We start from the raw sequence: 16,730 nt of genomic DNA, 5'->3' as shown, positions 1-16,730 counted from the left end.
TCGTGGGTCTGATTTAGGTTTACTCACCATGAAAGTCACCAGAGTTTCAGATACAGACTGCCCCCTCTGTGCACATGCTTCCACTAGTTCACTAATCAGGATTTGAATCACTCTCTCCGCCTGAGACCGAGACATTTCTGCTTGCGACAACAACGGACGGTACTGGATAGTGTTTGGAAGCGGCTGCTATGGTAACCATGAAATGTGTAGTCCACTAGAGGACGCTGTTACTCTGTTCATGGCACGGTGCTTCTGCCCTGTCCCAAACTCACTAAAGCCTGCGCACTTCTATGAAGTGTTTGGTGGAGGCCATGTGGAAGCATATATTATGTCTATTGTTGTGTCTCAATTCGCAGGCTGCGTCCCTCGAAGGACCCAGTCATCGGAGGATGCTCCGGAGGATCCTCAACCGTTGGTAAATGGGACGGTCTAGCCTTTGGAGCACTTCCTGGTTGCGACACGACGTCCCCAAGCCCGGGAAAAACAAAGCCAGACGACAAAAAATGGATATGGAATATTTATTTATTTTTACTTGTAATTGGAGGAGGAGAGTCGGTTAGACGGCTTCGGCGGCAGCAAAACCGGCGACGAATTATTCTCAGGCTGGGAGAGCGCAGTGGAGAGGTAACTTTTACCTGCTGTTATTTTCACCCAGGGGCCTGCTACTGATCATAAACGCTTGTCAGCAGATTGACGAATATGTTTAAATATAAAATTTTATATTTATTTGTAAGACTTGATAGAAGCTTATGTTTGTAATTTTAGTAATTTGAATTGAATAGTTAAATGTGTACAAACCCTGTAAATAACTGACTTAAATCACTACTTTCACTATCACAAAAAAGCGCGCAAAGCACCTTGGGAAATCTTATGGCAGGCGAGGCCAAGGATGGTAGCGGTGCATCCTCATAATTCGGGGAAAAGGAGGACGCATTCGAAGGCTGCATTTTAAGCATCCTCAAAAGTGTGAAAGTGCAGATAAGGCTTTGAGCGTGGAGGTACAAGCTTCCAAAACACGAGGTTTGGGACACTACGGACCAAAAATAACAGGACCAGTCTTTACAGCTAAAGAATTACTAAATTTGCAACAAACTATCGTTTCGAGGGAAATAAAGTGCAGGAACCGAAATTTGAGAGGATTTTGCATTATGGAGAGGGATTTGTCACAAATGAGAAATGAACGGAAAATATTGTTAAATATATTCCCAAAATAAATATGAAATAACTAAATGAAATGTGTTGTGCGAGTTTCATTAAACATAGCACCTTGCGGCATTGTTTTTCTTTTGTTGCAGAAGTAATAATAATGACATTTGATATTTTTCATAACTTTCTTTATTGAATTTTTTACAACTTCATCGCCAGCTGCTGTGCGGTAAAAACCTCATCACACACAGGAAACACTAGTTGCTTACTTGTTCAGAAACACACTTTCAGATAAAACATATGAGCATTACATTACTTTGTGCTTTCAGACATTTTAAAGTGAAAATACATCAAACTAATTCAACAAAGGACATAGAATAAAATAGCTGCTACAGTTTAAGGAAATTTCAGTTTTATAAGTAGAAATAACTACCATGTTCATTTTAAGAAACGAAAATTGGTGATTAGTCATTAGTCATTAGTCATTTTTTACCTTGTGGCTCAAAACATCACACGCAGCAATGAATTGTGGATAATAGTTCAGTGAAACCCGCATCAAACGGACGTTATATACGTAGCCGCAGTGATGTACTCTAGACTCTAGAGTAATAATCAAGCAAAGTTTTGACCAAGTTACTCTTTCTTCCTTTTCTCCCAGGCTAATATTTTAACTAAAATAGAAAATTGTAATAATTCCCATTTTTGTATTTTAGATAGGTGGTTATTAGTGAGATTTTGGATAAATTCTCTAATTTTACAACACTATATCATTCTTCTGGAGAAATGAGTTCAGTTTCCAATAATCCTTTTTCTCAATTGAGTGATTAAAAATAGGTTTGTTATACAGTGCATTGTGGAGACAGATTAACCAATAATCAACTCTGGACTTTGCATTTTTAGGCTTTATCCAAGTAAATTGCCATATATCTGTTATTGAGTATAAGGACTCTTTAGCAAAAGCAGAAGTGCGTCAACAGTCACCATAGGTGCTGTCCGAACAGTGAAGTCTGTAAGGAAGGAGGCAGGCCTGTATGCTTCCTCTCACTTCTAGTTTTGCCTAGGAACCTAGCACCAATAAGCCTTAAGGCATCCCACAATGATCTGTGTGACATGATGTATAAGCACAGCCCTGTCCGAAATCAGTACAGCAGTCCGAAGCTCCTTTCCTCCCCACAAGAGTTCTTATTGTTGACCCCATGAAAGGCCAAGGAACAAGAGCTAGAAGCTATCATTAAGGGTATTCAGATGGAACCTTCATTGTGCTAAAGTTGAGGTCTGTACAAAAAGAAGACTCCAGGCCAATCGTCATTTACAGAAAAGGAGCATTACAAAAGTTTTCCTTCATTTCATTGTGCTTAATATTGCCTGTCATCTTTATTCTGAAGTGGGTAGTAGGAACCGGTTCTGAGTTCAACTCCCACAGACTGCCACTCTGGGTCCCTGAACCCCAGACTGCTCCCCAGGCGCTGCACAGTGGCAGCTGACTGCTCCACAACGGGATGGGTTAAATACAGAGGACAAAATTTGTTTGAATGCATGTTGCAATGACAATAAAGATGATTATCATTTCCTCATTGGAGGTCCAATAAAGGACAGTTTAATTCTATTTAATAGGTTTACATGTAAGCTATACAGGTAAACTGGATATTTATTTCCGGTTTGCAGATACGGGCAAAAATTACAAATTTTAAAACATGACTTGCTCCATTTTCAACTTGAATTATTTAAACTATGGATGCAGGGTTGGCCCAAGGTTGCATGGAGCCTTAGGCGGAATTTATTCAAGGGCCCCACCGCTTCCAGTTAGGAACATCACAACCTCATGTTTCAAAACAGATTAGGTGGAGAGAACCAAGTATAATTGGCCGAGTTTAAATGTATGGACTGGTTCTCGTTTGCCAGGATTTAGCTACGTTTACATGGACTCTTAAATCTGAATAAACAGCTGATTGGAATAAAAAAAAAAGTGTCATGCTCTGATGGTGGCCTTCAACTCTTCTGCGTTTTTGGGTCTGGCATTCTGCATCTTCCTTTTCACAATACCCCACAGATTTTCTATGGGGCTAAGGTCAGGGGAGTTGGCTGGCCAATTTAGAACAGAAATACCATGGTCCGTAAACCAGGCACGGGTAGATTTTGCGCTGTGTGCAGGCGCCAAGTCCTGTTGGAACCTGAAAACTCCATCTCCATAGAGCAGGTCAGCAGCAGGAAGCATGAAGTGCTCTAAAACTTGCTGGTAGACGGCTGCGTTGACCCTGGATCTCAGGAAACAGAGTGGACCAACACCAGCAGATGACATGGCACCCCAAACCATCACTGATGGTGGAAACTTTACACTAGACTTCAGGCAACATGGGTCCTGTGCTTCTCCTGTCTTCCTCCAGACTCTGGGACCTCGATTTCCAAAGGAAATGCAAAATTTTCTTTCGTCAGAAAACATGACTTTGGACCACTCAGCAGCAGTCCAGCTCTTTTTTTCCTTAGCCCAGGTGAGACGCTTTTCGCGCTGTTTCTTGGTCAACAGTGGCTTCACACGAGGTATGCGGCAGTTGAAACCCATGTCTTTCAAGCATCTCTTGGTGGTGGATCTTGAAGCACTGACTCCAGCAGCTGTCCACTCCTTGTGAATCTCCCCCACATTTTTGAATGTTTTTTTTTTTTCACAATCTTGACTAGGGCGCGGTGATCCCTATCGCTTGTACACTTTTTCTGACCACAGTTTTTCCTTCCCTTTGCCTCTCTATTAATGTGTTTGGACACAGAGCTCTAAGAACAGCCAGCCTCTTCAGCAATAACCTTTTGTGTCTTTCCCTCCTTGTGCAATGTGTCGATGGTCGCCTTTTGGACAGCTGTCAAATCTGAAGTCTTCCCCATGTTTGTGTAGGCTTCAGAACTGGACTGAGAGACCATTTAAAGCCCTTTGCAGGGGTTTTGAGTTAATCAGCTGATTAGTTTGTGGCACCAGGTGTCTTCAAAATTTAACCCTTACACAATATTCTAATTTTGTGACACACAGAATTTTGGATTTTCATTTGTTGCCACTTCAAATCAAAATTAAATGAAATAAACATTTGAATGCATCAGTCTGTGTGCAATGAATAAATATAATGTACAAGTTACACCTTTTGAATGCAATTACTGAAATAAATCAAGTTTTTCAAAATATTCCAATTTACTGGCTTTTACCTGTATTCTAGCCAATCGGAATATGATTATTGGATTAAGCTCAATCAGAATGAAATTGTAATCCAAATGAGGTGTGGTTTATTCCAATTGATAATCTGATCAACGTGCACTTAAGCGTTTGTCAGGCTCAAGTTATATTGAATGTGACTCGAATGCACACCCAACGTAAAAGTGACGCATTTCCATGTTGGCGGAAATAAGTCGGGAAGCAAAAAATCATAAGGGCTTCCAAACAACCGTCCGTCCATTTTCTTCCGCTTATCCGGGGTCGGGTCGCGGGGTTAGCAGCTTCAGTAGGGAGGCCCAGACGTCCCTCTGCCCAGACACTTGGGCCAAGGCGTTCCCAGGCCAGCCGGGAGACATAGTCCCTCCAGCGTGTACTGGGTCTCTGGATCCCGGTGGGATGTGCCCGGAACACCTCACCAGGGAGCCACCTCAACTGGCTCCTCTCGACGTGGAGGAGCAGCGGCTCTACTCTGTGTCCTCCCCGGATGACTGAGCTCCTCACCCTATCTCTAAGGGAGAGCCCAAACACACTACGGAGAAAACTCATTTCGGCCGCTTGTATCCGGGATCTCGTTTCGGTCACAACCCAAAGCTCGTGACCATAGATGAGGGTAGGAACGTAGATCGACCGGTAAATCAAGAGCTTCGCCTTTTGGCTCAGCTCTCTCTTCACCACAATGGACCGGTACAACCGTTTTGTTTGAAAATATAAAATAGCTGAAAATGGTTGCTTACTCAGCGATATTTCTACCGTAATTAGAACCTGATGCAAGTCCAGTTATTATTTTTGTAGTTTAGCAAAGACATAATTACTTCTGTGTTTATTGGGCGGGAATTTGATAACTGCGCATGACAGTGATTATATTTTCACGCACATTGGTTGGATTAATTGATTGTATGCCCATATAAACGGTACCAGCCCATTATTTAATCCGAATACATTTTAATCCGATCGGGAAATTTTGTGCATGTAAACATGGTTAGTGTGAACAAACCTTGCTCACATTAAATTCATGGCATTAGATTGTAACCATGTTAATGCAACAAGATTATTCTTTTGCACTTTTACAAAGTAAAATTAAATTCCAACTCCTTTTCAATTTTAAACATTTTAAAGAGGCAGCATGTTACAAATAAGTTTCAGTGACATGAATGTACTTTAATGATCTTTATATGAAGATTGTGCTTAATTTCAACTTTAAAATGCATTATAATCAAGCAATAAGAATAGAACAAAGGGCTCAAACAACAGAGTATGAATAAAGTATTTATTTAAAAAAAACTGATGGGACAAACATGACTGGGGTGAGAATTATTCAATTTAGTTCAGTTTGTTACTTCTGAGATTGGTTTGGCTACCTGACAGTAACAGATTAAACAGATAAACACTTTCCTGTAAAACGGCTCACAGTGTACGTCCATCAGCAAAGTCCCACAATGTTTGCACTCCACAGCTGGAACTTTAAGTGACATGAAAAAAACAAACTTCTGAAGACCACTCACAAGACAACACTTAAACATGCAGCAACTCATGCATAAATGACATCAGGTCAAAATTATATGAAATAAATACAAAGCCCCTATCAAAAAAAAAAAAAAAAAAAAAACATCCAACACCACAAAGGATTTAGTATCAAAATGCAGAGCATTAAAAAGCAAAAAGATACTTTTGAACTTTGGAATAGAAAGCAGACGCATGACTGGTAATGTTGAGTCCTCTAATGATTTTATTATCCAAACCAGCTGTAACCGAGTCAGCTTAGCTATTTTTCTCCAGTTAATAAAAACACCAACTCGGTTCTACTGTTTTCACCTGGAACACATGGGATGAACAAGCTGCCAGAAACAACTACACATTTGAGAGTATGTCAACACATTTTACAGAAAAGTAGTTATCCTTCATGACAATGACTGCAAGCTGAACAGGAGTACTGCTGCATTGACCAATTTTTACCCCATCTTACACACAAAACATTGAGTTTAAAAAATAGTTTTAAAACACAAGGTGGTTGGAGTCAGAAAACTGAAGGCCAGCTTTACTTCCCCTTCGTGAACTCCAAACATACACATATTAACCTTGAAACACATTTAGAAAATATAAAAAAGACATAAAAAACAACATTTTACTCACAGCCAACATGGCAAAATATCCACCTTTACATCTAGGGAAGTTTAAAGCACAACGCAGCTCCAAAAATCCAAATGCTTACACACACACACACACACACACACACTCTAAGTACAGACCTATAGGTCACACTGATGGCTGGAGTAAGACTGAGACACACAGACATACTTTAAGGCTCCTAATGGCTCAGAGAAGCTCATAGTTTCAAAGCGTCAAAAGTGATTTATTAAGTGCAATACTCAGGTGTCTCAAAAACACTTCCTGAAGACAATTTGCGGTCCATACTCCTCATACTCGCCCTGGCTGATCCATGCAGAGCCGAAGTTGGGCAGGTTGGCCAGAACCGCTCCTCCACTCCACACCAAGAAGTCTCTGTCTTTGGGGCTGGTTACGCAAACCTTCACTCCCATGTCGGCTGGCACCAGGTTCTTAATCTCAGCCTGGAGCCGCTCTGGCAAGCCTGGCAGTAGAGTATTCCCACCTGCGATCAGATATCCAAAAATGGTCACAATAGGAAGCCTTTACAGAAACTGAATTATAGGAAAAAAGAAACTATACAGGATTTGGAGTTCAAAGTGGTGTGAAACTAAGAAATGGGAAAATGATACCTGAAAGAACAATGTTGCCCAGGAAGGAGCGCCGAAGGTCAATATCTGACCTAAAGATTGACTTGAAAATGTTCTCATGCATTCCGTAATGCTCCCGTCCAATCATCTCAGGTTTAAACAGAATCTCAGGTGCCCTGGAAGAAGGAGGAAACTGACTCAATCATTGATTGTTCTTTAGAAACAGAATAGGCTTTTTTTTTTTTTTTTTTTTTTTTAAACACACCAAGTAGTATTTTGCACATGCAAGGAATTTTTTATAGTTTTTATAAAAATAATTAAAAGTAAATATCCTGTCCTTTTCTCTGCAGACACATTTCAAAGAGAGAGAATATAGTATACATAAATACATATTTAGCAAAAATAAAGCCTCCATGATCGTTTGTCATGATGAATAAGTATCTGCCTGTACTTCTCAAGATTGACACCACTGATCCTGACCAAGTCTCCAACTGCATTTGTTTGCAGTCGGAGAAGCCTCAAGCTAGCAAGGAACCTCCACCATGCTTTGGTGTTGTGCTGCTCTCCAGCCAGTCGGTGAACAGACTACCGTCTGCTACGTGCAAATATTTCACGCTGCCTGTTGTGAGCTGATGGCACTGCTGGTCATCTTCCAATTTCAAATGTAAACAAGTTTGATGTATTTTTTTCATCGACTGGTTTCCTTGGTCCACCACTGAGTCTACGATCCTCAATGTTACAAATTTGTTTTTTGCTTTACAAATGTGCAGAATGCCAGGTTTGTGCATCAAATCAATTTAACATGTGGAGACATTTGTGCCATCTGCAAGGGGGGAAGTGTCAGTGGGGGGGCCGGGACCTTGTTAATGAAGCCAGCTGCAGAGGGGAAGAAGTCATTTTTGAGGCAAGAAGTTTTGGTCCTGATGGACCACAGCCTCCAGGCAGAGGTCTGGGTGCCTCCAGAGGTCCTGAATGAAAGCCCGGGTGCCTCCGATATAAGCCTGTTTGCACCTTTTTCAGGGGTTGAGACATGAACAGCAGTCACAGCTTAAACCATCACATAGTAGTTTGGTTTTGGAACTTGAGGATCAGACCAATCACATTACATTTAGAGTTTTCTTTGCAGGTCCGGTTTAAATTAAGTCAACTAACAGAGATTCTTTAGAAGCTTTTGTTCAGAAGTGTCCATCTCCAGCACTTAGTCACATGCAGTTACCTGAATCTCTCTGTGCCAAGGGTAATGATCTGGCCATCCGGCATGGTGTAATGCATTTCTCTGCAGGATGACCTCTCTGGGTTCAGTTCGGCTTCATAATTTAATGAAACACAACAGCACTTCTCCTTCATCTCCCTGACAATTTGGTCTTCGGCCGTTGTATGCATACAGACACCCTGTTCCTGCAGAAGCTTTAAGCACAGTCATAAAATAAGACGTTCTGAAGGCTGCAGAAAAAAGTATGCTGTTTGAAATAGACTAACTCATTTTTATTTTGCTTTCAGCCACCAATCGCCTTTTTAGCTACTTAACATTGAATTGTATATATTTAATTGCCAAATTAAGCAGTATGTTTATTAAGTAAATATTATCAGCTTTGGCTCTAAAACCGTTTTTATTAAGCAGTTTATCGATGGCCCAGAATCACCTCTTCCAACCCGAACTGTGATCATTTGCATGGTTCTTAGGTTATCATGCTTGGTGCATGTGTTTGTAGGTGGAATTGTTTCTGAGTGTGAAAATTAAGACTAGCTTTTTAGGATGGACAAAAACTGATGGTAAAAAATATTTACTTTTAGCATACTCTGACAGTGAAGAGAAAAATTTCTCATTTACTTCTGAAATGTCAATTTAATAATTGACAACCATGAATGGGTTACATATGCAGGTCAGATCATATGTACAATAGTAATCTATACTATCCCATCTTCCAACATGCGTTTACGCTACAGACAGTGGGATCTGTAACTTCTAATGCTGTTCTAGTATGACAGACTGATTGGTAACATTTCCTGAATGAAATGTAAACCCAGCAGTTAAGGCATATCTCACTTAGTGGACTTTATTAAATTAATCCACTCCTTGCTCTGACTAAACTGTGTTGTGTTCAAGTAAACATTTTCTAACCTTATTTTTAAATGTAAAAAAAAAATGTAAATAATAATAAGACTTGCTAAGCTGTGCGTTAACAAAAATAATGTCAAAATTTATACAAGAACCCCAAATGAAGCACTGCAAACCTTTTTAAGCTGCAGCGTAACATCTAACCCAGCCAAAGGGAAGCGCTGGACTGCATGAGGTAGACTGTAGCCCTCAAACACAGGCACACTGTGACTCACTCCTTCTCCAGAGTCAAACACCACACCTACAAAAAGTCATAGGCATTTAGATTTTGGGTGCAACATTCCAGCTAGGAGAAATTATATCCAAAAGCAGATAAATTAAATGACCGCAGTACCAGTGGTTCTCCCTACTGCATACAATGCAAGCACTGCTTGCATGGCCACGTAGGCAAAGGGAACACCGAAATGCTCAAACATGATCTCCACCATGCGCTGCCGGTTCTCCAAGGGGTTCATGGCTTTCTCAGTCAACAGAACTGGGTGGTCTCGAGGATCCACCGGCAGCTGCTGGAATGTGTGCTGCCAGATCTAAAAAGAAAAAAAAAGGACAGCCACAAGGATAGAACACTTTTGTACGGTGTGACATTCCACAATGACACCATTGTATATTTTGGCATTATAAACTGAACAAAATGTATAAAATTCAATCACAGAACAGTGTTATTATTTTTTAATGTACATTTATAGTGATATTATAGACAGACCATTTCAAATTTTAACCAAAGGAAGAAAAAGGAAAGCCACCCCAGTCTAGATTAGACTGGTAGATAGAAAACAATCCTTAGTCTCATCTCTTCAGTGCTTTTTAATGGTCAGTGGATCAAGACGGCATGTTAGAAATCTTTTGAGCCCCAGTCGGCCTTTAAACCAGCGACCACAAAACCAGAGTCAGTCGGGGTCAAGAACAACTGAAAGAATTGCTGCATCCATTTTTTGTCTGGTTCTGCTGGATGCTAACAGACATATTGACCACAGCATAACACCCTGAACATTTTCTTGTTAAGAGTGGTTTTTGTCACTGAGTCATATGCACTCACACTTTCACCTGCATTCTCCTTGAGTGCGCATGAATACCTGGCTGCATGCATACCAAAATGAATAATGTATCAGAAGGTGTTACTGAGATTAAGTGGAACTCAAATTGTTGTAGATAGTCTGATTTCTTTTGTTAGGAAATGGAAAAGGCTTTCATTATTGATAGAAAGCCACATGCTGCGCTTTAATGACTCCTTGCCTCTGTGATCCTAAATGATTTATGGTTCTAAAACAGAACTTGTGTGTTAAATTAGAAAACTTGAATTACTGCTTTCAGATGGCTGCATCATGTCTGCTTCCAGTCAACTGTTACTGCAGCTTTCATCTTCTTGAATGGTTACTTTAGGATATTCAACAGTTCATGTAATCTTAACCGCTTTCTCTGTCATAACAACCTCGACCAAATCTGACCGATGGAGTTTGGAACTTTATACTGGATAATAAATCAGGCTCTTATTCTTTAGATATCTTATTTAAAATTAAATACAGCCCTGTGCAAAAAATATTTCAATCATGATAATTGTAGGCATCATAAAATGACAATATTTTCCATCCCTACTCATAAGAGAAGCTTAATGCCAAATAAATCGAATGTTTGCAATAAACCGATAGATACTGGTTTCAACACAGATTCATATCTACATTAATGATTTTGCACAGGTCCAATTTAATTCCCCATTTACATCTATATACCTTAAAAGCATGCTCTGCTCCCTTGAAAAACAGCGATTCACACCTCCAACCTAACCACTCCAGCTCCACACAAAATGGCTATCTGCACCACCCACCAAAACAACTTTACAACCAGCTACCCACCTCCCTTCTTATGGCCCACCTGCACAAAAGAGCTAACAAAAATGGCATATAAACAATATCGGCTTTATAAAACAATGTGCATGCACACCATCACACAATTTCCCCTTAAACATCACAGCTGTACCAGAACACTTTTGAACCAGTGTCCGCCTTATGTTCTGCCCCCTACACGCCAACATTCAACCATAAATGACTGATCCCACCCACCCAGAAGCATCCAATCCAGAACTAAAACTCAGCCCTCACAGCTCTGGGGAAAAAAAGTTTCTGGTTCTGTTTCTATCGACCCCTGCTGAGTAGATTGTGGTCCATCATAACTTACAGTAACGCAACTCTTAATGCCTATTTGCACACTTATTCTCCGGAATATCGAATTGCACATTTCTGTAAATGAAGCCTTAAGATTACTGCACAAAAATTACTTAATCACTTGAGAGTCATTGCGAACAAAGTTTAATCCCTCCTTAAAAAAGGGACTGATATCAGACCTCTTGGACCATTGATCTCTATTATACACTGGAGTGCTGATTTTGCCCAAAAACTGAAGTCACTGGCCGCCATCTTGCTACTCCCTACTCTCACAGAATCCCATAGGATTTGGTTGCAACAATAAGCAGTTTTCTGGCTGTGTGAAAACGTTTCACAGGTAATTCTACAGTCAGTGGATGTACTAACACTATCACCTACTGGGAAATTATGGGCTGAAATATAAATAATAAATAAAATAATAAAATAAATAAATAAAATGCAAAATATTTCAGCGCATGACTTTCTCAGTATTTTAAAAGTTTTAAGCCCCCTGAACATGAGAAAATCCTCGTTATTCGATGCTGTAGCGCACATATTCCCTAGTTATTGGGGGAAAATAGGGAGTACCAATATGGCGGCTGGTGGCTTTAAAGCGACTTGTTCTAACAGCGGGATATTAGCACTCCAGTGTATAATATAGCTTAGTGTCTTGGACTGATACAAACTTGTATGCTTTAATGTAAAAAATAAATAGACACAGACTTAGTTTTAGAGTTTGTGTCATGCATCTGTGTCCACCCTAAGCAGGTGTCTGCCTCAACCCACATTTCTCCATGGTGACAGACAATAAAAAATTCTTGATTTGTGAAAAATTCAATGCAAAGCACCTCAAATGTTACTGTGCATTTGTGGGTATAGCCATTGTCAGTTAAAGCAGAATGCAGTGTGGGAAGTCTACGTCACACTATATCTGTGGTACATGTCACCCTGATGATCATTGGGGAGAGCAACGTGATGGTAGAAAACAGAGGAAATGTTGTGCACACTTTGATTTAAGATTAAAAAAAAAAAAAAAAAAAAAAAAAAAAAAAAAAAAAGTGTAACTGATATGGTTTCTAATTAGCAAAAATTAAGTATTGCTTTTATAAATACATATTCTGCCAAAGACTAATAATCACATCGGAAAGCACACACACACACACAGATAAGACTGAAGCGTTGAATTCTTATGATAAAGTTGATCTTTGATTACAGTCGATACAGTGAAATTGAACTTCTGATCCATGATGCAGTGTTGCAGAAATTCACTGGCTGAGAGAAATTTCTCTCAAGAAACTAGAAGGCTGTTTCCACAAAGCTCCCGTCCCTATTGATCTGCGACTCCATGCACGCCCATCTCACCAATACTGTTAAAAATGGAGAAGCAAACTAACTGAGTTTGCCATCATTCCAGGTGGATTACATAAAGAACTCCAGCTGCTAGATATTGGTGTCAACAGGGCATTCAAAGCTAAACTGTAGGCGCAGTGGATGACACAAGGTGAACATGCATTCACCAACACGGGAAGACAGCCCAGGTCGATTTACGCCACTATCTGCCAATGGATGGTGGATGCCTGGGCTAAGGCGTCAGTCTCAGCTGTGGTCCAAGCTTTCACCAAGGCTGGAATCATCACTGAACTGCCAGGTAACAGCAAAGACACTGACTCTGATAATAACGACAGGGATGTCAGGGACAGGGATGCTGGATGTCGTAATCGCCCAACTGTTTAACTCAGACACTGACTTTTTCAGCTCAATCCGCATCCACAAATTATTCATCTTCAGTGTATTATGGTGTGTTGTATTTTATGTGGTATAACTGAACAATTGAGAGTTATTGTGAATACGCCTACGTTTGATTTAGCAATATCGGACTATATATGTCACAACTGAACAAGGTTAGGAGTTACCATATTATGATTATGTTCATTAATATTTGAACAATGATTAGAGTTGTTGTGAACTCTTAATAAAGTTTGACTGACTGCACCTGACTGTTTTGTTTAGTGCACCTTATACGTGAAAAGCTTCAAAACAGACCATTCATTGACAGTGTGCCTTATAATCCGGTGTGCCTTGTAGTCCAGAAAATATGGTACATTCTCAACACATTCTGCAAAACAACATCTGGTTTAAAAAATGCTGCCATTTTTTACTTTGCTCATACAGTCAAAAGAGCTGCCCACTCCATTTTCTAAGGCAAACTGGGTTCTTTTGATTTAGAAAACTTCGTTCATGACCTTAAGCTCAAAGTTGCTGGGGTTGTGCAGCTGGACAATGATCTGACTCACACCAGCACGGTTTAGAGTTATTAGGGTTCATGTAGGCCCAGATGTTTTGTGGAGTAGTTTTCGTTGGAGGTTTTCTTTTGGCAATGCAAAAAAACGCAAACCTAAGTCGGAAAACTTTGACGAATGTCAGACAAAGTAAAGGAAAATTGCAGTTTTCATTAATCATACAATGTTATCCTACTTTTTCCATGTCGTCCCAGTTGCAAATTATCCCATTCTTTATGGGGTGCTTTAAAGTCAGAACCCCCCTCATTTGTTGAGCATCATCACCAACATAGATCTCCCTCTCCAAGGTCCCATTCATTATAACCTGCAAAAACAAAAATATTCAGCTGGAGATTTACCCAGTTGGAGCTACAGCTACTCTAAAGGCAAGAAACTTACTAATAATTACTAATATTTGCTTAATCATTCTCCAAATTGCTCTGGAAATTAGCTTGCTTGTGTGCACTTACACCTTAGACAAAGCTGCACATCCTTGAACTTCAATGTGACAAAGTGCTTGCTACACTGAATACCTATATTTTGTAAGGCACTTTTCTGAAGTAAAGGTTTTGCAATCAATCTATAAAGCGAGTCCGGCTCAGTTGTGGTAAACTGAATCAACACTCTGCTTTGGTCAGTACTTAAAATTCAGGCAGACCCTAACCTCTAGGGTTCTAGCTGAGTGAGACTGTCTTCAGAGAGTTTACATTTCTATAAAGACTGTTCCTGTAATGCCTGATTAAACTACTGGACATGCAACTAGAAAATCCAAAAATTAAACAGTTTGAAGTTGTTTTACAAGGGCACTGAACCACATTAAATTAACCAAACACACCGACTAATCTCACCTCATATTTTGGCTCTCCTGTTATTGTTGGGAACGTAATGTTTGGTTGGTGTTGATTTGCCAATCCCGCTTTCATCAAACCAGAGCCTATATCCAGCACTACAGGGATATTGAAATCTGCAATCTACAACCGGGGGGGGATAAAAAGAAGTAAAAAAAATTCTGGATATCAGTAATGCAGTCAGATTACCTCGGGTTTATGTTGGTTTCAAGATTTCTTACTTCCTTTTCTGTGAAATGGGATAATTTCAAACAAACCCACCAAGGACCAGGTACAATCCAACAGAAATAAATCATCATGAAAAAGGTAAAATAAAAATTTGTCACTATTTTACCACGCGAGTGTCATATCATTAACAGATCAGGAAAATTCCAAATTCAGTTTCTTTTGTAATATTCTAATCCTCTGAGATTCTGAAATTGGAGGTTTTAATCATCTGTGAGCCGTGATCAATGTTACAAGATCTTTTTGAGATGTACCTGTATGCAGGAGCAATCCAAGCTCAACATATTGGCAGCTGTTTACTCTTAGGCACTTGTATTAAATAAAACAGACCGATTGACATGAAGTTGAGTACCTCTATGTTGTCCTCCCATAACGCAGTCTGGATCCTCTGTGCCACACGGTCGGACATTCTCATGGAGTCAGAGCTCTGGACCCCATCAGTCAGCTCTTCTGTTCCACTTGGGTCAAACTCCAGTGGCTGATTGGGACCATTTTTAAGTACAGATTGCAGGTCTGCCTTAGTTTGCTCCATATCTGTCTGTAGTAACCCAACAGGCACCATGGAGGGATCCTTTTCATCAACATTAGTCATTTCTGAAGGTTCCCCGTTACCATTTCCATGCAGTGAAAGGTTATTATTGTTCTTATTGTGTTCCTTTACATTTGGATTGAAAATATTCTTCCCGTCATCTATTATTACTCTCTCCAAACCACCACCAAGAGCCTCAGCCTTTAAATCCTGTTGGGTATAAGCAGGATCTTGGGCCAGTAGAGATGAACCTGGTCCACACACCTGTGGAGCTGGAGGATTTTCGTGTTGAGCTGGTGGACTGTTGACAGGAAGTGAACCAGTTTCTGGCTCAGTTACAGGTAGGACTGGATTTCCTCCTGGATCAACCTCTCCATGTGGCACCAGTCCAGAGGTTAATGTGTTTTCGCCAATGCATGGAGTACTTTCATGCAAGTATTTCCCACAAATAATTAGAGGCTGGACAACCACAGATGATTCCTTCAAATCACAGAAACTAGACACTCTACCAGTGTTGCAAAAGGACAGTTCACAATCAGAGGGACCAACATGACCCTGAGATCGTGATGGTTTCTCTTCAAAAACATCTGTTGCCTGAGGGTTCATGGCAGCCTTCCACCCACCGTCTGGCCCTTCGCACTGCTCATCAGTGGGCTCCCCGCTCTCGCTGCTGTCCGTTTCAGACTGGTCTGTAACAAAATACCTCCCAGACTGTTGAGCGCCGTCTTTACCTTCTGGTGCTTCAACCGAACTCCTTACTTCTCGTTTCTCACTTTCCAGTTGCAACGAGAAGGCTCCCCTTTCTGTGTTTGCAACCGATACACGTTGTGAAGTAAGAGGTGTGCTCTCGGTGGGTGGGTTGTGTAAGCCTTCCTGGTATGGTCTCAGATCATGGATATTGAGGTTCTCTTTGATCATTTGATCAAGGGCATCATGAACAGTTTTCATCTCATTCACCAGGGCCCGTCTGTTATCAAAATGTCCTTCAGCATTCTCAGCTTTAGTCCACAAATAATCATCTTCATCATCATCATCATCATCTGAAAAAGCTTCACTTTCTCTTGTAGAATCAGGAGACATAACTTCACTGAGGAGTCTAGATCCCTCAGGCTGAAGGCAATCGTCAAAGCTAAGAACACTTGATTCAGCCAGCTCAATGGATGCCTGCAAAATATGCAACATTAAAAACCACGATTAATATTTTGATCCAAATTCACAAAGGCTGGAACAATTGTAACAGTGCTATGGTTACAACCCCGATGCCATTTCATGTTTATCTGAAGTACACACACACACACGTTTTAAATACCTATAGTGAACCTTGCCTCGACTTCCATTCATTTTCAATCTTTTCTATGGCCTTAACATGATCCTAAACCCCAACCATTAGCAGTGCATACCTAACCTTAACCAGACAGTCATAAACATATCCTGCAGTTCTTCCCTCCCCCTCACTTACATTAAACTGACTTTGTCTACTTGCAGCTGATTTTTCATATTTTGCCAACAAACACACCTGACTTGAACGCCTTCATCCAATTAACTGACAGTATTATATTC

The 16,730-nt window shown here is 40.4% G+C and overlaps 2 protein-coding genes across 3 annotated transcripts in view; both read right to left on the bottom strand.

The window, feature by feature from the left end:
- Positions 1–457, bottom strand: part of cfap206 (cilia and flagella associated protein 206) — a 57,094-nt gene extending 56,637 nt beyond the window's left edge. The window contains exon 1 of one of the 2 annotated variants that reach the window (XM_036134617.1): positions 28–457. In XM_036134617.1, coding sequence (XP_035990510.1) covers positions 28–135 — 108 coding nt within the window. In that variant the 5' untranslated portion in view covers positions 136–457. The remainder of the gene's footprint in view (positions 1–27) is intronic. The other variant, XM_036134616.1, reaches the window with a different exon arrangement.
- Positions 458–5,592: 5,135 nt separating this feature from the next.
- LOC105920333 overlaps positions 5,593–16,730 on the bottom strand; it is a 35,602-nt gene continuing 24,464 nt past the window's right edge. The window contains exons 10-17 of the mRNA XM_012855904.3: positions 14,994–16,334; positions 14,417–14,539; positions 13,765–13,893; positions 9,486–9,678; positions 9,268–9,392; positions 8,249–8,439; positions 7,075–7,208; positions 5,593–6,947 (exon numbers count right to left, since the gene is read on the bottom strand). Of these exons, the coding sequence (XP_012711358.3) occupies positions 6,715–6,947; positions 7,075–7,208; positions 8,249–8,439; positions 9,268–9,392; positions 9,486–9,678; positions 13,765–13,893; positions 14,417–14,539; positions 14,994–16,334 (2,469 nt within the window). The 3' untranslated portion in view covers positions 5,593–6,714. The remainder of the gene's footprint in view (positions 6,948–7,074; positions 7,209–8,248; positions 8,440–9,267; positions 9,393–9,485; positions 9,679–13,764; positions 13,894–14,416; positions 14,540–14,993; positions 16,335–16,730) is intronic.

The sequence above is a fragment of the Fundulus heteroclitus genome, unplaced genomic scaffold, assembly GCF_011125445.2.
Source record: "Fundulus heteroclitus isolate FHET01 unplaced genomic scaffold, MU-UCD_Fhet_4.1 scaffold_86, whole genome shotgun sequence".
Classification (NCBI taxonomy): Eukaryota; Metazoa; Chordata; class Actinopteri; order Cyprinodontiformes; family Fundulidae; genus Fundulus; species Fundulus heteroclitus.
The sequence above is the reverse complement of the archived record's forward strand: the minus strand, read 5'-3'. Positions and strand labels throughout refer to the sequence as shown.